This window comes from Neolamprologus multifasciatus, chromosome 12, assembly GCF_963576455.1.
Source record: "Neolamprologus multifasciatus chromosome 12, fNeoMul1.2, whole genome shotgun sequence".
NCBI classification, from domain to species: Eukaryota; Metazoa; Chordata; class Actinopteri; order Cichliformes; family Cichlidae; genus Neolamprologus; species Neolamprologus multifasciatus.
The window spans coordinates 14,097,183-14,119,246 of NC_140450.1; the positions used below are offsets into that span (position 1 = coordinate 14,097,183).

The 22,064-nt window shown below is 37.1% G+C and overlaps 1 protein-coding gene across 1 annotated transcript in view; it reads right to left on the reverse strand.

Moving 5' to 3' along the window:
- ipo11 (importin 11) overlaps nucleotides 1–22,064 on the reverse strand; it is a 124,520-nt gene that overhangs the window by 54,954 nt on the left and 47,502 nt on the right. Inside the window, exons 16-22 of the mRNA XM_085181588.1 lie at nucleotides 20,188–20,314; nucleotides 13,955–13,988; nucleotides 13,722–13,762; nucleotides 13,501–13,617; nucleotides 11,377–11,490; nucleotides 6,661–6,776; nucleotides 5,537–5,613 (exon numbers count right to left, since the gene is read on the reverse strand). Coding sequence (XP_085037714.1) covers nucleotides 5,537–5,613; nucleotides 6,661–6,776; nucleotides 11,377–11,490; nucleotides 13,501–13,617; nucleotides 13,722–13,762; nucleotides 13,955–13,988; nucleotides 20,188–20,314 — 626 coding nt within the window. The remainder of the gene's footprint in view (nucleotides 1–5,536; nucleotides 5,614–6,660; nucleotides 6,777–11,376; nucleotides 11,491–13,500; nucleotides 13,618–13,721; nucleotides 13,763–13,954; nucleotides 13,989–20,187; nucleotides 20,315–22,064) is intronic.

Consider the following 22,064-nt stretch of genomic DNA (forward strand, 5'->3'; position numbering starts at 1 on the left):
GCTCTCCATGGGCAAAATAAATGAACCACCAGATGTTCTAGTGAAAACTAGCCAAAGATGATGACTAGCTGAAGACTGATGAAAGAGATAGATTGCAAAACACAGGCAACATTAGTTCTTGTATAAGATTTGTCATTGGTATATGGAAATAAATGCGTGTTTTAAAGGGAAAAAGCTTCTCTATTTAACTTCTTGTTCTTCCCAGCATTAAATCACAGCTTTTCAAAGTGTTTCCTGATTTGTTCAAACCTGTGATCATACCTCTGAGCTATCATCTTTGAACATAGCAGCTTTGAAATTTCTATCTAACACTTGCACTCACAAGCACATTGAATGCAATTAATGAGCTTTAAACATGCAAACATAACCTTGGGAGAAACTGATTTTTCACAAGAACATAAGACAGAGACAGCAACAAGCTGTAGAGAAAGTACTTAGGGCTGACAAGTGGCAGTAATTTTAAAGTCTTATCATCTGGGTTATTCGACTCCTTAACGTAGCATCAAGCATAGCCTAAAATAGCGGCACACATGCACAAATGCTACAATAGTGAAAACATCTACTGATGGCAAAGTACTTAAAACCAGCGAGCTTGTTAAGAGTTTTTGAAAATTTGATAACAGCTAAGATAACAGGGGCCTGACTAACTGAGGCCCGCTGATCACTCTTGACTTTAAAGACAGCAACAGAGAGAAGACAATTTCAGATTGCTTAATCGTGACATGACTGAAAGACTAAAAACTGGATCCTTTATCTCATAGCAGATGCAAGAAGAAAGAAGTTGTCAATGAGATGTGGCTGAAAGCTTAATAAGAGCTATTAAACAGCCCTTGTGTTAAGAATTATCAGTCCTAATATGACATAACAGTAAAACAGCTAATATGTGCAAAATCAATACCTAATCTAAATCTATTTTAGATACAGAAGCACAGTTTAACATGAAAAGATGATTGATTAGAAACTTACCAACACTTTTTGATATTAGACATACGTATAGAAAACTCCAAAGATTTAGCCCAGATCTTTTTTTATGAATATACAAACATGACTTGTATTTAAAAAGGAAAAAACAAACAAAAAAAAACCCAATGCATTTGCCCCTCATTTATTTATTTATTTATTTTAATACTAATGGAATCCAGTTTCCTTGTACCTGCAGAAATGTGAAAGCTTTTTTCCTTTTCCTTGCATTAATGTGTCTGGCATGGCCAGAGTAAAGTGGCACTCATCGTCACTGAACCAAATATTGACAGAAAGGCGAGCAAGGTCTCCGAAGTAAACACAGAAAGTGCGAATAATTATAAGCATATTTGGGTCACAAAATGAGTCACATTATATTATATCCACCAAGATGGATGTTGGCAAAGCAGGATCTATACTTAATCTATTAAGATCTATTCTTAAGGGAGAGATATTGTTTCTCTATTGCAGCCTCTGATGAGCAAGAATTATTATTTGTTTTCAGCGTTTTAACACACGAGGCTGCTGTTGGATCACTGGGAGGATGGACAGATGATATAATATGGCATTTCTTCTTGCAAAATCACTTTAATAACCAATTTGTTATCTAAATAGACTATTAATTTCCTAATTTGAAACTAATTGCTGTAGCCTACATTTGAGCCCTTATGAGTTAAACTGCATATTAGGGAGATAAATGGTGCTGAATGGATGTGTGAAAGTAAACCTTTCATCTAATGTGGAATACCATTGTTAGGGCTACGCTTCGCAGTAGAGATGGACCGATCCGATATTAGGTATCGGTCCGATACTGACCCAAATTCCTGGATCGGATATCGGCGAGAAATAAAAAATGTAATCCGATCCATTAAATATCAAAAAAGCACCTCACAAAACTTGCTACAAGGCGTAACCCGGCTCATAACCGTAGCACTTGCAGTGTGCATCACGTGATAGAGCGGCTGTGTGCTACCAAACCAGCATTTCATCTCCGAGGAAGTTTTCCCAGAGAGAAGTAAAGCAAGTGTGTGTCTCTGAATGTTTGTAAAGCATTCCCGCGTTAAGATTAACAACCAATATATAGAGCGACTGCCTCTCTCTCTCTCTCTCTCCTGCTCCTACTTCAAACGTGAAACTGATCAATGATCAGCTGATCGGCTTTTCTGTCGCGAGTCCGTCTCTCGTTTGTTTTTGGCCCACTTTGCACCAGAAAGAGGAAACCAGCGGCTGAACAACAGCAGCACGTTTAAGCTTGATAATCTGCTGTTAGAATTTATTTAATATTACTTTCTACACCAGGATCCTTTTCTACGCAGCTGACGGCTGGTAACTGTGCAGGGGCGGATCTAGCAAAGTTTAGCCAGGGGGGCCGATAGGGCATGAACAGGGAAAAGGGGGCACAAAGACATACTTTTCTTTCTTATTCTCATTTAAAATGTCTAGCTTTTAATAAATAATTATCTGACTCTTACACCCAAAGTTTTAATCTGATGTAAAAAATATATATAAGTCCATTACTGTATATAGTAACTGTTAATTCTAATATACCCTAGTAAGCTATAGTACTTTTTCCTTTGGGAAGGTACCATCTGTGCAGTCTGCAATTTTGTTGAAGAAAATGTTGAATCTATTTAATTATTCTTGAAAAATAATTTATTTCTGTGCATTTTCCTCCCTGCATCAAATTAAATTTAATTACATCGATTAAGCATCATGAGGTGGGGGGTGTGGGTGGTTCCCTATTTTTTTTTGCTGGGAGTTTGCAACCCTATTAGTTAGGTTGCTTAATATTTCTGCTAAGTACTCTTTAAAATACCAGAATAGGAAGGATGGAGCAGGTTTAAGTTTATTAGATTGATCAGTGTTGCTGAACTATGAAATATTTTGGGCGCAGTGTATTTTTTACATACAGGTATAACAGAATAGCTTTAGTGTTGTTATTTATTTAAACTTGAGTATAAACTTATACAAAATGCAGCAAGATATAAAAAAAAAAAACAGTTTTATTGATTAAAAAACACTATATCGGATTCATATCGGTATCGGCAGATATCCAAATTTATGATATCGGTATCGGACATAAAAAAGTGGTATCGTGCCATCTCTACTTCGTAGGCCGCACTGGTTTAGAGACTTATTCCCGTGAACAAAGCAAGACAGAGCTCAATCCATTTTAACTTGCAAGCTCCTCACCTGATGTGTCTATGAGCAGTAGGGGTGGGGGGAAAAATCAATACTGTGTAGTATCGTGATATTTTGTTTGCTAATAATGTATCGATACAGGGACAGCAGAAATCGATATTTTGTTACAAACAATTTTTTCGTGGACTGGAACATGCTCTGAAGTCAGCTCCTTTTTCTGAGCAAGAATCCTGACATTCCTTCACTGTCCAAATGTGTTTAACTTTTTTTTTGGCAGCAATAAACATGACAGTTTACTTATTTTAATTTAAGACATGTTTTATTTTAATTAAGTTTAAAACTTTTTTATTTAATGTAAAATTATATTTTGTTTTAATTTACTTTCAAATTCTTCAGTTGCTGAATCGGCTACATAGTTTTCATAAATTGCATAGTTTAGAATAGCTATAATTGTACCAGATGGTTGCATTCAGTTAAGTTGGACTAGACTGTAATACAAATCGTTCAGTTTGTCAACAATAAAACTGACTGAAATGATAGAAAGACTGAGTGTGAGACTTTGATATTAGATAAAAATGAATATTGATAAAGTTTACCTTTATGTACAGAATCTGAATATCGCAAAATATTAAAAAAAAAAAATTGCAATAATATCGTATCGTGAGTTGTATGGTGATTCCCATCTCTAATGAGCATGTGATGTGATCAGTGATATGTGTGTCTGTGTAGGAAACAGAAGTCTGCCTTCATCCTAAAGATCTAATCATCTTGCTAAAGATCTAATCATTTTGCACAATGACACAGCCTTTTCTCATATACCTTTATAACTGAGCTTATTTTTCCTCCTGGAATTTGTGTTTCCACTTCCATCTGTCAATCTCCATTTCTACACAACCTTATCTGTCCATGTGTATCTGTCTCTCATTTCCCACCATTAAACCTTCAATTTTTTGCTGTTCTTTAATCTGACTTATCGATATTACAGTCTGTCTTTCCTCCTTCGATACACCCATTAAGCCCACTTAAACCAGTAATATGGCAGCTGATCGGCACGCGCTGATTATATGACAGATCTTCGTCAATCAAGTGGAGGCAATCAGGGCTGACGTCTTTCAATCACACAGTCAAGACTTCTACGAGTGCATAAATGTTATTTAGTTAGTTCATTATTAGTTTATCTTCTGTGCTGAAAAATGTTCAGGAAAATGTTCCTGAATGATTGGACTCATTGTGATCACCTCCTTCCCACAAACTTTAATCTGAATTTAAAACAGTTTTTCTATCACTAGGATTTGGTATGCTTTTTCACTTCTCTTTTTTGGTTTCTTGGCAACAGTAGTTGTTTTTGTCACCTTCCTGCCACCTCTCTGTAATTTTCTGTGATTGGTCTAAAATTTAACATAACTAGCAGTGATGCCTTGCAAAAAAAAGAATCCCTTTTCCTGCTGTTTTCATCTCCTCGGTTTCCTGTTTCTGTTCAGCACTAGATAAGGCCTTCTCTCATCTTTCATCCATGTCCACACTCCTCCAATGCACAAACTTTCTTTTATGTGACTTTCTCTTTATGAATTTTCCAGCAATCATTTTTAAATAATTCCTTTTCATTCACCACCTCCATGCCAAGTTTTATCAAGCTTTCCTCTTTCCTCATCCTCTTTAATTCCCTCATCCTCTAATACATCAATCCATAACTGTCAACCCGAGTCCTTTGCTCTTGTCTCATGATTCCCCAGCCACACTGTAAGTGATCAAATGCTCCACCAAGCCAATCAAGCTACACTAGTGGTTATATCACTCGTTATGTGCAGAAGCACTAAATCAATACTATTCCTCATCGCACGCAAGGCCACACACATACACCACTACAGAGCAGAACATGTGAGGTGTGTCCCAGTGCTGTGGGCCTGTGATAAATCATCCAGCCAGTTCTATTCAGTCTGCCGCCCCTCGCAGCTGCCTACAGACCAAGAGTAGTGACTCTGATGCCTTGAGGCAACTGCAAAGCCACAACTCTGATCTTTACAAGCTACAATAGCCTGAGGTAATGAAACTATGAAAATTAAGTCCACGGTCATGGATTGCATCAACCTTCCCCATTCCCTGTGATTCTCAACTATTTGATCTGACAACACTGGCTTGTTTTGGGGGGGGATTGTGCAGCAATTTTGCATCACTGTTATGACCATTTCTGGAGTGAAATGTTTTCTGTCTCTCTCTTCATAATAACACATATACAAATAAATATAACCATTATACAGGAAACCCACTCTAAAATGCATTATAGTCACATTATTCTTCATATTATTGTGACAGCTTCCTTTCTAAACAATAATGTGATCTGCATATAAAATGCCATTAAGTTATTTTGGGGAGTTTGTGTGTGGTCATAAACCAGGCCAGGCAAACCAGCAAGCAAAGAAACATGTGAGCTCACCTAGCAAAGCTGACATGTTCTGGAAAATTCTGAGCAGCTCTGGAGTGATGGCTGGACTGTTCTCCAAAGTCACCAACCTGCATGATGACATGATGATGAGAGGCAGACAAGGGCAAAGTAATGAGATGAGAGAGAAAGAGCAAAAAACAAGAAGTAACAAAAGAGATGTTCATTAGATTAGAGATGGCAAAAGAACATGGGATGAGAAACAGCAACACGACAAATATTACAGGAAGAGAAAGAAGGTCACGGGGATTTAAAACAGAGGGAAAACAAGGAATTATGAAGGTTGTATACAAAGAAAAAGAAAAAATATCATAAAAGCAACATCGAATGGCTAAATTTTGGCTATAAATGAAGTCCACTCAGCAAATTGAAATGGAAGTTGTAGTCTATATAAAAAGAACTAATATTAGGCATCTAAAAGGAAAATGTTTGAATACACAGTTCATTCACATTTTTAGCTTACTAAATGTGTTATTGACACATCATCAGGATATTATAAGCACAACATAACCTTAGAAGCAAACAAAAAACAACAACAAAACAACCCAATTTCGACTGTAAACCAAGCAAACAAATATATAGGGCACCACTGTTTATCAAGTAGACTAAAAGATAGGAAAATAGATATAAGACTGAGGGTTTCTACTGCAAGACAGACACAGCATGCTTAATGCTGAACAGTGAAGCTCTCCAGCGCGGCAGACAGGAAAAGAGAGATTAAGTAGGACGTTAAAAAGCAAATGGATGATAAAAGAGCAATATAGGGTAACCCTGACAAATTCTCTTCTGCTGAACTGAACATTTTGGAGGCAATGCATTTTCAAAAGTGAACATAGTGTACTGTAGCAGGCACCTTCATTAAAATGGTACATTCCCAAACATTAAGATAAAGTTAAGATTGTGGTTGAGCTGCATGAATTAACAACACCTGCATTTAACTCAAGAATGGATGCCTTTGGAAAAGAAAACTGAGAGTCAGTAAATGAGGCTGATGTTTAACATGAGAAAAGGACTCGGGTGAAATAGAGTGACAAAGACAGATATATCCAAAGTATCTAGTGTCCTGATGGGAGTGTGTACAAGTCATAAATGTTAGTGTACTGCATATGCCTCTATACCAAAGCTCCAGCCCATCCTCCAGCAAATACACATGTGGCGGCTGCGAAACATCAGTGCTCAACTGGATGACAGGAAGAAGAAAAGGGTACAGGTTCTTGCTTTCTGCCCCGAGGCCCTGTGAGAACACAAAGATACAGGAAGTCAGTTTGTGTGCTTCAGTTTAATGGGTTTTCCTTGCAGATAACTTTGGCAGAATGGTGTGAAATAGAGACACATCGGCTTATCCAAAACCTGACACACCCTTCCCCAGCAACTAGTGAAAGACCATACCTCAGTGAATCAGGTTAACAGGGAGGAAGCTCTTTGTAAGCACAGAATGTTTCTTTGGCTGCAAAATACTTGCCTTAGGGTGCAAGAGTTGTTTATGGATTTATTTTTTAAAATCCTCACTTTATATCCCTTTAAAACAATATGGACCTATTAAGTTCGATTTCTGGGAAAGAAGCAAGTCCTAGAACTAAGTCAGAGGTCATTTCTTGGTCATTTAGATTTTTATGACGTTTAACATGACACAAGAGTAAGAGTAAGAAATGACGCAACTTCCCCTTGGGAGATTTTTTTCTTGGCAAAGTGTACTTCACAAGCCCTTTGTTACTAATGCACTGGACATCTGCATGTGGCCATACTGTAAGACAGAAAAGGGGAATGAGCAACCGAGTAGTGTGTCATTTTGACCTCAATAGTATCACACTGCTTTCAACTAATAGGGGACATAAAACAGTGCTACTGGAAGCAAAGATGAAGACTTTAAAACCAAACCCATATTTCAAGGTACATTCCCACAGCTATAATGCTGGATTTGACTGTAAGAAAGGACACAGCTCAACACACATTCAGCTCTACATGACTGTTAGAGGTTTGTGTTTCTGGAGTCAAATCTGGTCATCTAGTAAAGATTCTGCATCCCTTTTTCCAGATGTGTTTGGGTCAAATGCAACGGCAACATATCCAGAGTATGACCAACCATTTGATTAATGTTTCAACCAGGCTATAGACTATATCAATTTGGCAACACATAGTATAATTGAAATAGCTAAACTGAATGCTTCACTCAACATATCATAGAGAAACAGAGTTTGCATTTTCAAATTATTTAAAAAAACAACAACAAAAAAACAAAACAAAAAAAAGCTGATTCCCTGTACACTTTCCTGGCCCAAAAAGTCACACATGTCAATATTTAGTTGAACCATCTAAAGCTGGCATCGTTTCAATAAGCAAACCTCTGCTGTCTTTATCTTTCAAACTTGGGCCGTCTACCAGAGGCCTGGGAGCTTTAGGGTCCTGCGAATTATCTTTGCCTTTTCTAAGCTGTGTTCTTCTGGACAAATGTCAGATGTGGTTCTTGGGATCTGCTGGAGCCATTTGTCCAGTTTGGGGATCACTACCCTGAGTGCTCTGATTATCGCAGGACCACTATTACATTCTCCTTCCACATCTTCTCTAGCTCCTCTCTCAGCCCTTGATAAAATCACAAGGTTCTCATGTTCTTTCTTCCAGATGTTGGTTAGCACTTGGGAGTGATACATCTATCACTACAGCCTTTTCCCTCTGCTGTCAGTTTAAATATTTAATCACAATTAATCGCGTGATTCCCTACAGTTAGCTCGAGACTAATCATAAATTAATCACAGATTACTTTATCTTTTCTAAATGCACCTTAACAATATTTCTTTCACATTTCAATATCAGCATGGAGGTGGACAAACAGACTTGCTTTAGTCACATGTATGTTTATGTAATACTGCTCAGAATATTCTCCAGAAAAATCTCAAGGGTACTGCGTGCTCAAAAAAATATGCCAAAAGTAGACTTAAGCATATACTTCCTCACAATATAACTGCCTGCAAGACATAGCCACCCATGTAGCTATGGCTGTTGAAAGTTTGTCCCTTGTTTTAGATTGTTCAGACGCTTCAGTTGAAAACTGTCCAGCATTGTCTGCATCAACATGTTATTATCACATTAACGTCAACAGCCCTTATCTCTCTGTGTGCGCGTGTGTATATATGTATGTATATATGTGAATACACTCTTTGAGTGACTTCAAACAATAACACGGTTATTGAACTGACAAGAAAAAAGTCATCCAAATTCAGTTCAAAGTTTGTTTCATAAAAGGCAAAAGACAACCTTCCTTTAAGCAAAACTGTCAGCACAGTTAGACAAGTACATAAACACACACACACACAGCAAAAAAATAAATACTTACATAAATCAGAATACACACAAACACACAAGTCAAGCACTCAAAGTTACCAATTATAGTGCCAACAAACACGATTGTTCTAAATTATGGATTATGCCCTCTGAAGCATTTTTCACCCTTGATACCTCACTTCCATCTTTCTTCACACATACACACAAACTCCTCTTGATGAAAACTTAACTGCTATCTGACACCATGGCCTTTTAAAGCACTCTATCACTTTAAGCTTTACACATCCACTGTGTATTTATAGAGAACACAAGATCATTTGGAAGAGGATAAGGGAAAGATGCTGTTGATGATACTGAGTGCTTGGACACAGTCCCACTTTGGGGGTGTCAGCTCCTTTTATGCAGTTAAAAAGCAACTCCCCATAAAAAAAATGATCAAATACGAAGAGCCTGACTTAGCATGAGGTTGTGGTAAAGTTAGGATTATTGCAAGCTTAAAGTAACTGTTAAGATTAGGCAAGTACTGGTTATTAGAGGTGGGGGAAAAAATCGATACTGTGTAGTATTGTGATATTTTGTTTGCTAATAATGTATCGATACAGGGACAGCAGAAATCAATATTTTGTTACAAAAAAGTTTTTGCTCTGACTTCAGAGCATGTTGATCCTTTTTCTGAGCAAGAATCCTGACATTCCTTCACTGTCCAAATGTGTTTAACTTTTTTTTATGGCAGCAATAAACATGACAGTTTACTTATTTAAATTTAAGCCATGTTTTATTTTAATTAAGTTTAAAACTTTTTTATTTAATGTAAAATTATATTTTGTTTTAATTTACTTTCAAATTCTTCAGTTGCTGAATGGGCTGCATAGTTTTCACAAATTGCACAGTTCAGAATAGCTATAATTGTACCAGATGGTTGCGTTCAGTTAAGTTGGACTAGACTGTAATGCAAACCGTTCAGTTTGTCAACATTAAAACTGACTGAAATGAGAGAAAGACTGAGTGTGAGACTTTGTTATTAGATAAAATGAATATTGATAAAGTTTACTTTTATGTACAGAATCTGAATATCGCAAAATATTTTAAAAATTGCAATAATATCGTATCGTGCGTTAAGTATTGTGATAATATCGTATCGTGGGATGTATGGTGATTCCCACCTCTACTGGTTATGGTTAGAATACATCTTAAAAGTCTTCAGAAGTGCTGAAAAATGACTCCGTGCATGTAGCAGAGGAATTAATCTGTGTGAAGGAAGACAGAACCCAAAGTAGCATTTCAAATCTGTCAGCACCGTTTTACTGATAGCATGACATTAATTTGGTCTAAATATGCCATCTCTTACATTTATGTGGGTGTAAAACGAAGACAGCATTTCTCAATCCCCAGATGGTGCAACCCTTCTCTCTCCATCAAACAAACAACAAAAAAAAAACCTCCTACAGGCAAAACTGAAGTTTAAAAGCAAGTAAGCCAATACGCCGGCTATTATGCTGTTGGATCACTGACGGGCATGAGTTGGTTGTGCCAGTTCCAGCTGGTCCTAAGCCAAACAATCCATACACACTTCTATTCAGTTCTTTGCAGGCACAGGACTGGGTACATTAGGACTAGGTCCAGGTACAAAAGGGTCAATAACACAAGTAAGTCTCCTGTACCTTACATTTTAGCTTTTAAACATTAACATTTTTCTGCATGTATTAAATAAAAAGAACAAATTAGCATGTGGCAACACAGTTAGATAATCTGAGGCCCTTCAGCTGCAGATTTTCATTTCGTTTGCCAGATGTGTACTCTTGTTACTCTCCCAGAGGAAACATGTTTGTATCACCAGGCATTTCATTTCCCACCATGAGCTAATGCAGCCACACAGGGGTCCAAATCTTATTCAAGTCTGAGATAAGCACCTTCAGCCCATAACAGCATTCTTCTTGGGACAAATGTTTTTCTCACTATTTAAGTTTAGGGGTTTCTCATTACTGATATCTCCAAATTAAGTTGCAGATATTTGCAATCTGCAGCTTAATTCTCACAACCCACAACTCCTATTTGATGATGATAATCAAAATCAGGTGGATATCTTCTGACTTTGACTCTGCTCATAGTTGAAATGTAATTAATTATTTGAAAGAGGCACCAGCTGTGACCCTGGGGTCCTTTGGGAAATTAAACAACAGACCACTGAATATTAATATTGCGATTTTTGCCAAGAGTGTTTTGAAAGGATCTTGCGAATGTGTACCTACAACAAGGATTAAAGCTCTGGGGATTGTGAAATTCACGACTAAACTGAAATTTGGTCAATCCTGATGTTTTGGGGTTTTGCGTGGTTTTTTGGGGTTTTTTTAAGAAAACTGTGAATCACACTTATAAACTTAATCACTGTAAAGTTGATACGATAGATCAACTTGTTGTTTAACAGTTTGACTCCTCATACTAATCAGTCAATTCACTCAATTTATTTGAATTGAATAGTGTATGAATACTCGATTTGCAAAAACTGGACCGACTAATGCAAAAATAATAAACTGTAAATTTGAGATGCACCATACCTGTACCAGTTGGATAAGTGTAGTTAATATGGCACACCGAAGCATGTTGTGTTCTTCAGATTGCTTCCAGAGTAGAGGCAGGTATTGAACTAGACAGCCTACATAGGGCCGTATCTGAAAAAGAATCACATTAGATGGCAAATAAGAAGCAAAGAAAATGCTCTGCAACTTAAGTTGCAGGTTTCACAACAGTTGCAACTCATGTTCAATTCACATCAGACTCCCGTGGATTTGCAGAAATTAAAAGTCTCATTTGGGAGCAGAAAAAGGGACAACGGTGAATTCTGATTCGCTGCTGTCTCAACAAAGTGTTATGCATATTTACTGCATGCCCAAACAAACTTTGAGACTACTCGGGCATATTTTCTCTCAAAATTTTCTTAATATTGTATACAAATTTGGCATAAGAAAAACAAACAGCCATCCAATAAGAAAGTTTTGGGGAGGGTGTTTAAGTGAGAAATTGAGATCCCTTTCCTTTTATCCTCCCTGGCCTCCCTAGAAGCCCAAATCAGTCACTTCAAAACACATTTCAGAGGAAAAGCTGAGTAAATAAAATACTAGACAGGTAGGTAAAATTCATAATATTTTTTTTCTTTTAAGTCTGTTTGTCAGCAATGCGAAAATTAAATGTGTCAACTTCATAATCTGCAAAAACCTCTTATGGAAGCTAATTTTGTTGACACATGTTGTCAGTGTCTGTAGCTCCACAGCAGCTAAGGCATTACATTTTACCAAACTATCGAGGATATGACACATGCACAGTTCACGAAAAAAACTTCTCCGTCTTCAATCATTATCCTCCTCCTTCACAAAACACTGTTCTAATACCAAAATGGTATCATATCCATTTCCGTTCTTAGATTACATCAAATCTTTTGTTTAAATCATGTAAATATCTGGGTAGTTAGAGACTAAGTGGATGCTATCACTGTCATTCCTGTGTGAAATTACAAAATGTGATGGCACACTGTGCAATTTAGGTGCAGTTACTTTGCAGCCAGCCAACTCCAGGACATTTGAGAATGGCACTGAATTAACAACTACAGAAAGTATTCTGCCTTTTCTTGTACTGACTTGTGCTAGCCCTTTCTATTCCCTATAGTGGCTATGTGGCCGAGCTGCAGACCCCACACTGGGATTTTTTGCTTGATTACACCTTTATGAGGAGCCACCTAGGAGCAGAGAGAACAGTAAAAGATAGAAAGAAAATGCCGTGGAGCCTTGAGGAGAAAGATAAAAAGTGAGAAAAACAGACCCACAAAACCACCCTAGGATGACATTTGTGAGACTGACAGCATAAAAAGTAGCTAAATCTCATATCTGTTATCATGTTCATTTCAACTCAACCCATATTCGTGGTTTCATTGCCTAGTTCCTCAACTGCTGCCACTCTTTGAGAGTTCAAAATCCCTCGTGAGAACGGTTAGAATATTAATGGGATTTCCAGTGACACTATAGAAGTTTAGCCAGGACCAGTGACTGGGGGAAGACTTAACCAGATTGACAGTTTGCTAGGATAAAAGCCATTTTTGTGACAGATTTAAGTCAAGGAATTATTTAAGGGATGGCACTTAAAATGGATCTGAATAGAACGTAGGGGGGTCAAAAGGAAAGTCATTTTTTTCAGGGCTGGCAGTTAAATGGATTAAAACAACTTAATGGATGCTCAAAAATCTAATCCATATGGTTACAAAAGCACTGCAGTGGCAGAGGAGAGACTGTATCTTCATTGTAAATGAGAGCAGACATCAGAACAAGTGCTGCTTGAGGCTTTGTGATTTACAAAGAATCAGGATTTGGGCTTTATCTTTTAAGACAGATGGCCGTTTTACCTTGGTGGTGTGGGTATAGTACAAGGTGACTGGTGATTTGTATCTGTGATTTGATGTTTTTTAACAGCTTCACATGTCCCCTGCAGAGTCCAAGTCAATAAGTACAATTTGTGGAGTTACACTTCAAAGAGCACTGCCAGAATATATCTTTTCAGATGTCGAACACAAGGGCTCCTTCAAAGACACTTTGGAGTTTGCCTCAACTTTTCATACCGTAAATGTCATTGTGCAGTAATATAAAGATGCATATTACTTAAGGAAAACTTCTATATGATATCAAACATCTTACCTGGATGCCTACTCGCTCGATGACGCAGGAGATGACATGGAGCACCTGCATTTTAGTGTCGCACTCTGTTACCTGCTGCAACAACTGGAAGAGCAGCCCAAAGATGGACTCAAGATACTAAACAGGGAGACAGAATTTAAAATGTTAGACATAAATACTGATGTCTAAGAAACTTTTTTTTGGTGTTTTCTAAAACTTGAATTTCAGAAACTTGTACTCACTGGAAGGAATTGCTCTGTGCGGAACTCAAAGTCATCGACAGGTGATCATGAGTTAAAGAAGAAGTCAAACTTTAGGGTAGACAGATGTTAAAGCAATTCACCAAGATACACTCAAACATTGTACATTTGCTTTTGCAAGGTCGCAGTCAGTTTACAATAACACTCAAAAGAATGATAAATTCATGTGCTGCTGAAGTTAACGATCCTTATTGTCAAAGGGATCAAAAGGATATTGAGTTTAAGAGTTGTAGCCGTCTCAATCCGCACCTATAAGAGGGGGAAAAAAACATGGATCAGCAGGTAAAATTAAGCATCACATTATCCATCTAAACCGATACAAACAAACTCACACCGGGAGAGAAAAAATAGAAACCATAAACCTAAAGTAAAACAACTTTTCAGAAATAAACAAAGCTAGTTTGCAAGGTACCATGTTAGCCTAATAAAGGCCATCGAAGTGGCTGCTCAGCTTTCTGTATCGCAGCAGCATAATCTGGCAATGACTTTGATGGCAGAAGGTTAAAGGTTAGAGACAACTTAGGGGCAAAAAAACTTAAAAGCCAGTCTACTAACATGTCTCAAGCTTTAAATTCACATGCCTGTTTGGGTATATTCAGGTAAGATAACCCAGAACAGTCATAGGTTGTCATCCATCTAATGATCAGTTACAGCTCTCAGGTTATTGCCTGTAAACTGACACCCTTAGGTGACCAGTGAGAATTCGCTTAAATCTGTTACTGTAGGAGGAAAAGAAAATTTTGTGATGTTATCGTTTTTAGTCTGCAAACATGTTTGCAAGGTCTGCATAGCAAATTTTCCCAAAAAGGTGCTTAAATTGCATTTTCCCTTCCACGATAATACAAATGGGGTTTCAAATCTGGATCACAGATCATTTCATATTCATACACTGACTGGAAAACTCAATTGGCCTCTGTCTTTCTGTTTGTGTTGTACAACACACACACACAAAGAAAATTTCTTTATGAATATGGAGCACCCCATTGATCTGATCTTGACCCTCAGATTTTCTCTCAATACTTCTTATCTTGACTAAAAAATATTGACAGTTTCACAAGCATTACCATCATCATTTATGCACATAACACAATCATTTTCAAACAACACAAGTGCAGAGTTAAATAATCTTCTTTGATTTTTAGAGTTACTCTTTTGGTTTTGGTCTCCATTTATTTTGTCTCATCATATCATGCCAAGTCAAGGTTTTGGAATTACTGGCACCAAACCAGTGGTATGATCACACTCACACTGGCACATTTTTCTCAATTATTAATTGACTTACTCAAATAAGCAGCATAACAACTTCTCCAGCTTGTGGTGTTTATACTTTTCTAACACTATGAACAGCTCATATTTCTGAACCACAGAAAATAAACTGATTCTCATATTATTTTTTATTTTTTTTAAAAATGACATGACTGCAATAACTGTAAGTAAGCATAATCTAAGGTCTGCATCTCTTTGGTAATTAACTTACAACTCACACATTGACACATTAGGCAGCAGCTTAGTCAATAAAATATAAGCTGTATGATATTTGTCCACTAAACAGATATGATACATTTGACGATTTTAAATGAATACAATCATTTGTATAACAATAATAATATGGGCTAACAATATTATAAATCCATAGACAAAAATTTTAAGCATCTGTTCTATACTGAAAATACAGGTGACGAACAAAACAAATGGAAAAAGTACATTAATGAAAGATAAATCTGAAATTCAGACAGTCTGGTTTAGACACGAAGAAAAAACACAGCCCTTCTGTCTGCATGTTCATAAAATACTGAATATGGTTTTAATAATTCCGCATACATTAACAAGCAACAAGAGGAGTATGTTGATGAAGTGGGCTCTGCAAGTGCCATCAGCACTGGCCTTGTTGGCAGTTGGAATACTTATGAGTGAAACTACATTCTAATTCAACAAAGCATAGAGAAAAACCATGGGTTAAAAGATGGAGATAAAATACTCAGATAGGTCTTATACAAAAACATACGTATTGTCCGACACTGTCACATGAAACATTCACTTTAAAATGTTACTGATGTTCAAAATATCTGAGGGGTTAAGAAGCCAAAAATAAAAAAATCAAAATCATCAGATTTATGCCAACTATAAAAGTAACTGAAGGTCTAACCAGGGAAAACTTACATTTAACCAACTCAGTGAATCTGACTAAGATAAAAGTAACGTGAAAAAGCAATACCAAATCCAAAACAATTATCTGGAGTAAAATGATAATGAGCATCATCTAAGAAACCTGCATGCATATTAAGTAACACAAATGCATATCCTCTTCTGGAAAATATTTCAGCTAGTGCTCACTGGAAAAATTGTAAGTGTTAATTTTAAAAAAAATGCTGGCAGATAAGCAACAACCATTTCCACAATTTGTAGTTACTGATAAGTTAAGTTGCTTTATAATACATGAGAGAAAAAAAACAAATTAATGATTAGTGTTCACATAAATACATGTATGTGTATGTATGTGTAAAAGCTCAAGGAGTTAAAAGCTTAAACTCACCACAAGACTATTTTTAACCTTTACTAAGACTCTGTGAGTAAACAAATAAGAATGCTGCAAAAACTAGAACACCTTGAAAAAAACTGTCACAATCCAAGTAACACGCATCTGTGATCTGTGATTTAGCTCATGAATGCCACTGATGGATGCTAATAAAGCGTGTGCATGGATGGCTGTCTCACATATAAAGCTCCCGGAGTGTGCAACACTACCACAGAAGTCTGCGTATGCTGCATGCTCATTTCTCAGAAGGAAAGCAATTACAGATATATTTGCATCTTGAATAACTAACCATGTTAAACCGGTTGTAAATACAATAACATAACTGTTGGATTGTACATGCAATTTACAGTGCAAACAGTAAACCAAATACATACTAGACTCCAATTAGACACAGACCACTTCCTGTAGAAGAAAACACCCTTATTAATGATACTCTCTTTTTTATCCAATAAGCAATTAACTTGAAATGATTAGCATCACGAAACTATTTAAGAGAGCATGCTTGTAATAATCAAAATGTTAATATGATCAAGACACCGAGGGCCACTGCCTTATCACCCTTTCTAACAGTAAATGGCACCATAAATTACAAAAAAACTCATCATATTGCATTCAGTACAATGACTGAGGCCATTAACTCATCGGGAAAGTATTACAGGTCACAGATCATGTTGTTTTTACCATAGACTTCTGCACAATTAGACTTCTTTATGCAACCAAATGAGCTTCCTTTTTCCATAACAATGAAGAGTTCGCTGCACTGCAGCATGAGCTCCTACATCTATCTTTTAAATACAATGCAACTATGACAAGGCGCTTCAGTCTAATTTTTGGACACAAGATGTCATAATTAAATAAGTGAATAACTGTCCATGTTAATAAGGAAAACAGAGCAGCAACAAGGATATTAACAACGTAGATTGTTTATAAGTCTCGAGGTTTGATTAACAATTCATTCAGATAAAGACTTTCTAATTGGCCCAGACAGATACTGATCAGGAACTACAACATGATAAGTGAGCTGGTCAGTTATGTAAATGCAAGTTTGTATGAGGAAATGCCGCTGAAATGGTAACAGCACTGAAATAAATCTCTACTTTATATCACAAACTATTTACAAAGTCCATTTACCTACACAGGGTGTAAATAAGAGTAAAATAGATAATACTGACATGTAACTAAATTATCACATTAAGTGCGCATTTCTTTAAGTGCAATAAAAAACCATCTGTGCACAACATCTGGATCAAAGCAGCCAAACGTATATAAGGTAACACCACACGAATTATGATCAAAGTTCAGGCTGGACCTTTAAAAAGCAAAAATCATTAGTGATTTCAATTAGGCTAAATTTGATATGGTAGCACTCCACATTTAGACTACCTAAGAGGCAGAACAAGACAAGTCTGTTTGAACTATGAAATGCTGCCTTCAAGCTGCAATCACTGAAAACATCAAGTTATTTTTTTCCCCCTCCTGTTTTGCCAAGAATATCACTATAGCAAATTTCCTTGATCTATCATGACATCATTTTGAGGCTCACTTCACTACAACTTGAATTTTGTTTCGGTAGAACAAAGACCAATCTGAGGCCAGCAGACTGTGCGAGTGTGAGTGGTGGGGAGTTGAAACTGTTACAACTGTTTTGATATTTGTACTCCCCAAGACATCTGAGGGATTACAGCAGTGCTCATCAATTGGCATATCAGATGTGCCTTTATTAGTCAAGAAGACTGCAGGCTTTTGCACAGCATAGACTTGTGCTTGGTTATCTGGGTCATAGCTGTAGACACAACTCTCCCCACCATTGAATATTTGACATGGAAGTTGGGACTTTTCATGTAAAAACAAATTTGCAAAATTTGATATATCCTACACCCACCTCATAAAGCAAATTGCTAAGTACACTAGGGCTGCCACAAACGATTATTTTGATAGTCGACTAGTCACTAATTATTGCACCAGCATGCATCTGCTCTTATATAACTATCATTAGCTTGCAGCTTTAAGTGTTTAAGTGCTAACTAAAAATAAAGACAAGATGATAGTTTATTAAATTTTAATGAAACAGCCGTCTGCTCCTTGCTATCTAAAATATAACAGGACACCGGAGTATATTCTCGAGCATCTCACACTTCTGATAATCAGTTGTCTGCTTGACGTTTATTCAGCTGTGTAAAAACTATAACTTTAATCTCAGCCAAACCGATTTACTCAGGAACAAATAAAATACTAAAAACAGCCAAACAATAACATTTTTAGGTTATCTAAGTGACTTATGTATCATGTTTAACCTGAGTAGCGAAAGACAGCGGTGGGTGTTCTCACCGGCTCTAGTGAGCCTTGCCCCTGGCTCGCTATTGAGCTAGTGGGTAACTGACGTCTGCGAAAACGTTGGGACGCTTTTGAAAATATGTGGTGCCTTGATAAACTGAGCAGATATTTGAAGTTTACACAGTTACATTCTCACCTGAAAATATTAAACGTTTATTTTGTGATCCAGAAAGAATAATAAGAGTAATATTAAAACTAACTAGCTGCCGCCATTGTTGGAAACTGAGCAGGGCCGCGCTATGAATTCTGGGATAGGTTGGGCCACGAAGTATACACCCGACCCATCCTTCAAATCTGGGGAAACGAAGGCCGCATTTGTCAGAGTCTTCAAATTTGGACAGTCTTCGTCATGTCGCTGTAATCGGCCTACAAGTTCACAGGAGGATGAGGTTCCTGAATTTGGACACGGCTACGATACCGGACACTGCTTCTTCTTCTTCTCTGTTTCAGTCCGTTATTACACTCTTAAATCCTACTACTTATTCCTGTGTCTTTTGGGATCTTACAAAGCTTCAAACGATGCGTCGACTATTAAATTAGCCGTCGACGATTTTGATAGTCGACGTAATCGTGACTAATCGTGGCAGCCCTAAAGTATACACGTTTTTATTCTAAATTCTAACCTATGACTGACAACTCCTGTTGCATGTACAGGAACGGATAGCAACACTCAGTTCCACAAAAAGTGAGCCCGTTTGAATGACATGTTCCAGATTTGCTCAGTGTCTGCTATTTGAATTGTATTTGAACCCTGAACAAACTTCTCTAAGAGCATTAAGTAGTGTTTCACAACTTAATACAAGGTTGTTGAAATTCAAATGTGCAGTACATTTTCCAGTCTACTTACAGGCACAAATCTATCTCTGTTAATAGTGAGTAACTATCCTAACTAGCCACCTACTGGCAAAGAAAAGTCAGCAATCTGCAATGAATTTTACTCAATATACATGAAATGTATTTTGTATTCAACATTATACCCCCACAACATGACAGATGATAATTGAGTGTCAGTTAGTGGACACAGAAAATGATATTTAACTGCTACCTCTTGAGTGAACCAATCCCTGATCACATTTCTGGCTGTTTGGAGATTAAGTATTAAAATCTTAACTTTAATTAAAATGTTATCATATTACTAGATATAAATTATGTTAAAAGAAAACAATCAAGTGCATTAGGCAGAAAGCATATCAAATGATTAATCTAATTTTACCTTAAGGTGAAACTCAGTCCAAATTGGGGTTATGGTTTTGTCAAGGCCGCAGCTAAATAAATATGTTAGTGGATAATTCAAAATATAAAATCTACAGTAAACAGTAAGTTGAGAAAAAAGATGGAAAAATCTTGTCACAAACTCTGATTACATTTGGCTTTTTTATGTAGAAAGATGGCAGCACAGTGGCTGTGGTTTCACGCTATTAAGCAGAAAACTGTGTTTGCGTAGCCGGCTGTGCACTTTCAATAACAGCCCATTTCAGTCATTATGAACTGAACCGGAGGGTTTTTTGTAAGAGAACCTGGCACTTTAATCACCAAGCAGTTTTGAGTGGGGGAAAAAACTGTATGTAGCTGCCTTACCACCAAGTCGGGATCCTGCATGAGACTTAAGATGACCTCATAGAGTAAAGGTCGAAGGTCAGATTTGAACTTGACAGAAATCCACTGCCCTATTAGCCAGATGACTCGTCGACGAATCAACTTGTACCTGCAGGACAGAAGAAGACAAAGTAACTTTTAGCTGAAAACCTGAACAGATGACTACTCTGTGCTCTTCAATTATATCATAATATGGAGAAATTAACCAGCTGGCGCTATAATCTTAGAACCATAATGTGAATACACAGCAGTAGTTAGCAGACCATTAAAAACTGCTGGGCCTATTCAAATAATGAACTCTGCACTGTCATTGTTTAAGGCTTATTCAGAATTGTTTTTTGTGTTGTGTTTTTTTATTGTTGCCTCCTGTATGCTGGAGGCTATGTCACAATTTGTGCTCTCAGGTAAATATCACTGTCACTTCATTACACCCTACAGATAAGTCTGAACTTGGAGTGTAAAGAATGTATTTGTTCAGACACATTCTACTGTATGTGCATTTGTTTAGCTGAATTCATATGAGCAAGAGACTGAAAGCCTGAGGGACAATGAATCGTGACTAATGACCAAGTAAGAGAATTGGCCTAGTTAGAAAACTAGAATACTTAATAATAATAAAAAAATACTTGTGTGGAGTAGTTATGTGACAAAAGCAAGCTGCATGTCTAAATTGCAAGACGCTATACGTTTGGAAGTTATTTTTCAGACAATTATATTTGGCAAGCTCCTTTTGTATGTCTAAGGACCACCTTGACAGTAATGATAGGGACTGAAGGACAAGGGAAGAGACAGATGAGGATAGGGAGTGACACTCTTGTTGGCTTCCTGTCAAACATCCACAGGGAGGCAGAGATCATAGCCTGGGCCACCAGCCAGAAGATGCTAAACAACAGTATGACTCAGGAGGTGGAGATGGAAAAACAACCTTGCATGTGTGCATTAGAGTCGTGCTGATAGAGGATGATGTCAGGGATCGATGACGGTCAAAAGGTTAATAGTGATAGCTCACCAGTCAAGGCTATTTTTTTTCCAGTTTACCCACTGATGCAATAAATCGATAATATTATCATTGTTCTGAGATTCATAATAATTTTTAAAAAAGCCAAGCTACAGTGTCCCACTTCCACATATAACCAACACCTGCAACACAGAGGGGGACGATATAGTAAAACCATAACTGCAAGTTATATTATATACATAACATATTATATACATATTATATCGAGTGGATACACATGGATACCACAGTGGTATGATGCTCTGGCACCCAGCAGCGATGCCATCACTCACTGGAGATACCATGAGGGGCAACAGGACAACTGGACTATGAAGCAAATCGTCAGCTCTAGTGTGTATGCACAAAACAAGCTACATGTCTTGATCTTAAAAAAAATGTATAGCAAATAACATTAAAAACATATAGCAAATAACATTAAATTAAAGGCCTGCTGCACAGGATCACATTTAGAAACGAAAGTGGTTAAAGTGCTCAGCAGAACTGGAGCATCAAAGAAGAATGAACTATCCATCAATGACCTTTAAAGTAAAATAGAGTTAACCAGACAAACTGGATTTCCACAAGTTTTTTTGAGGCAATAATGATGGTTCCAAAATGAGAAAGCAGGTATGCCAATGCCACTGGCAGTAAACAGGCAACTGGGAACATTTAACCAGCTCTCAATAAATCAAAATGCAAGCATCTCTGATCCAAAGAGAGAGTGACACTGCATGTAAATTATCCCATGATCATCTGTTATCATACTATCACTCACACAAGTTAAAATCTGTGGCTATTGCTAATGTTTGATTTGTGTTCTTAAAACTCTGAGAATATAGTACCTTTATCCCTTAGACTTGCA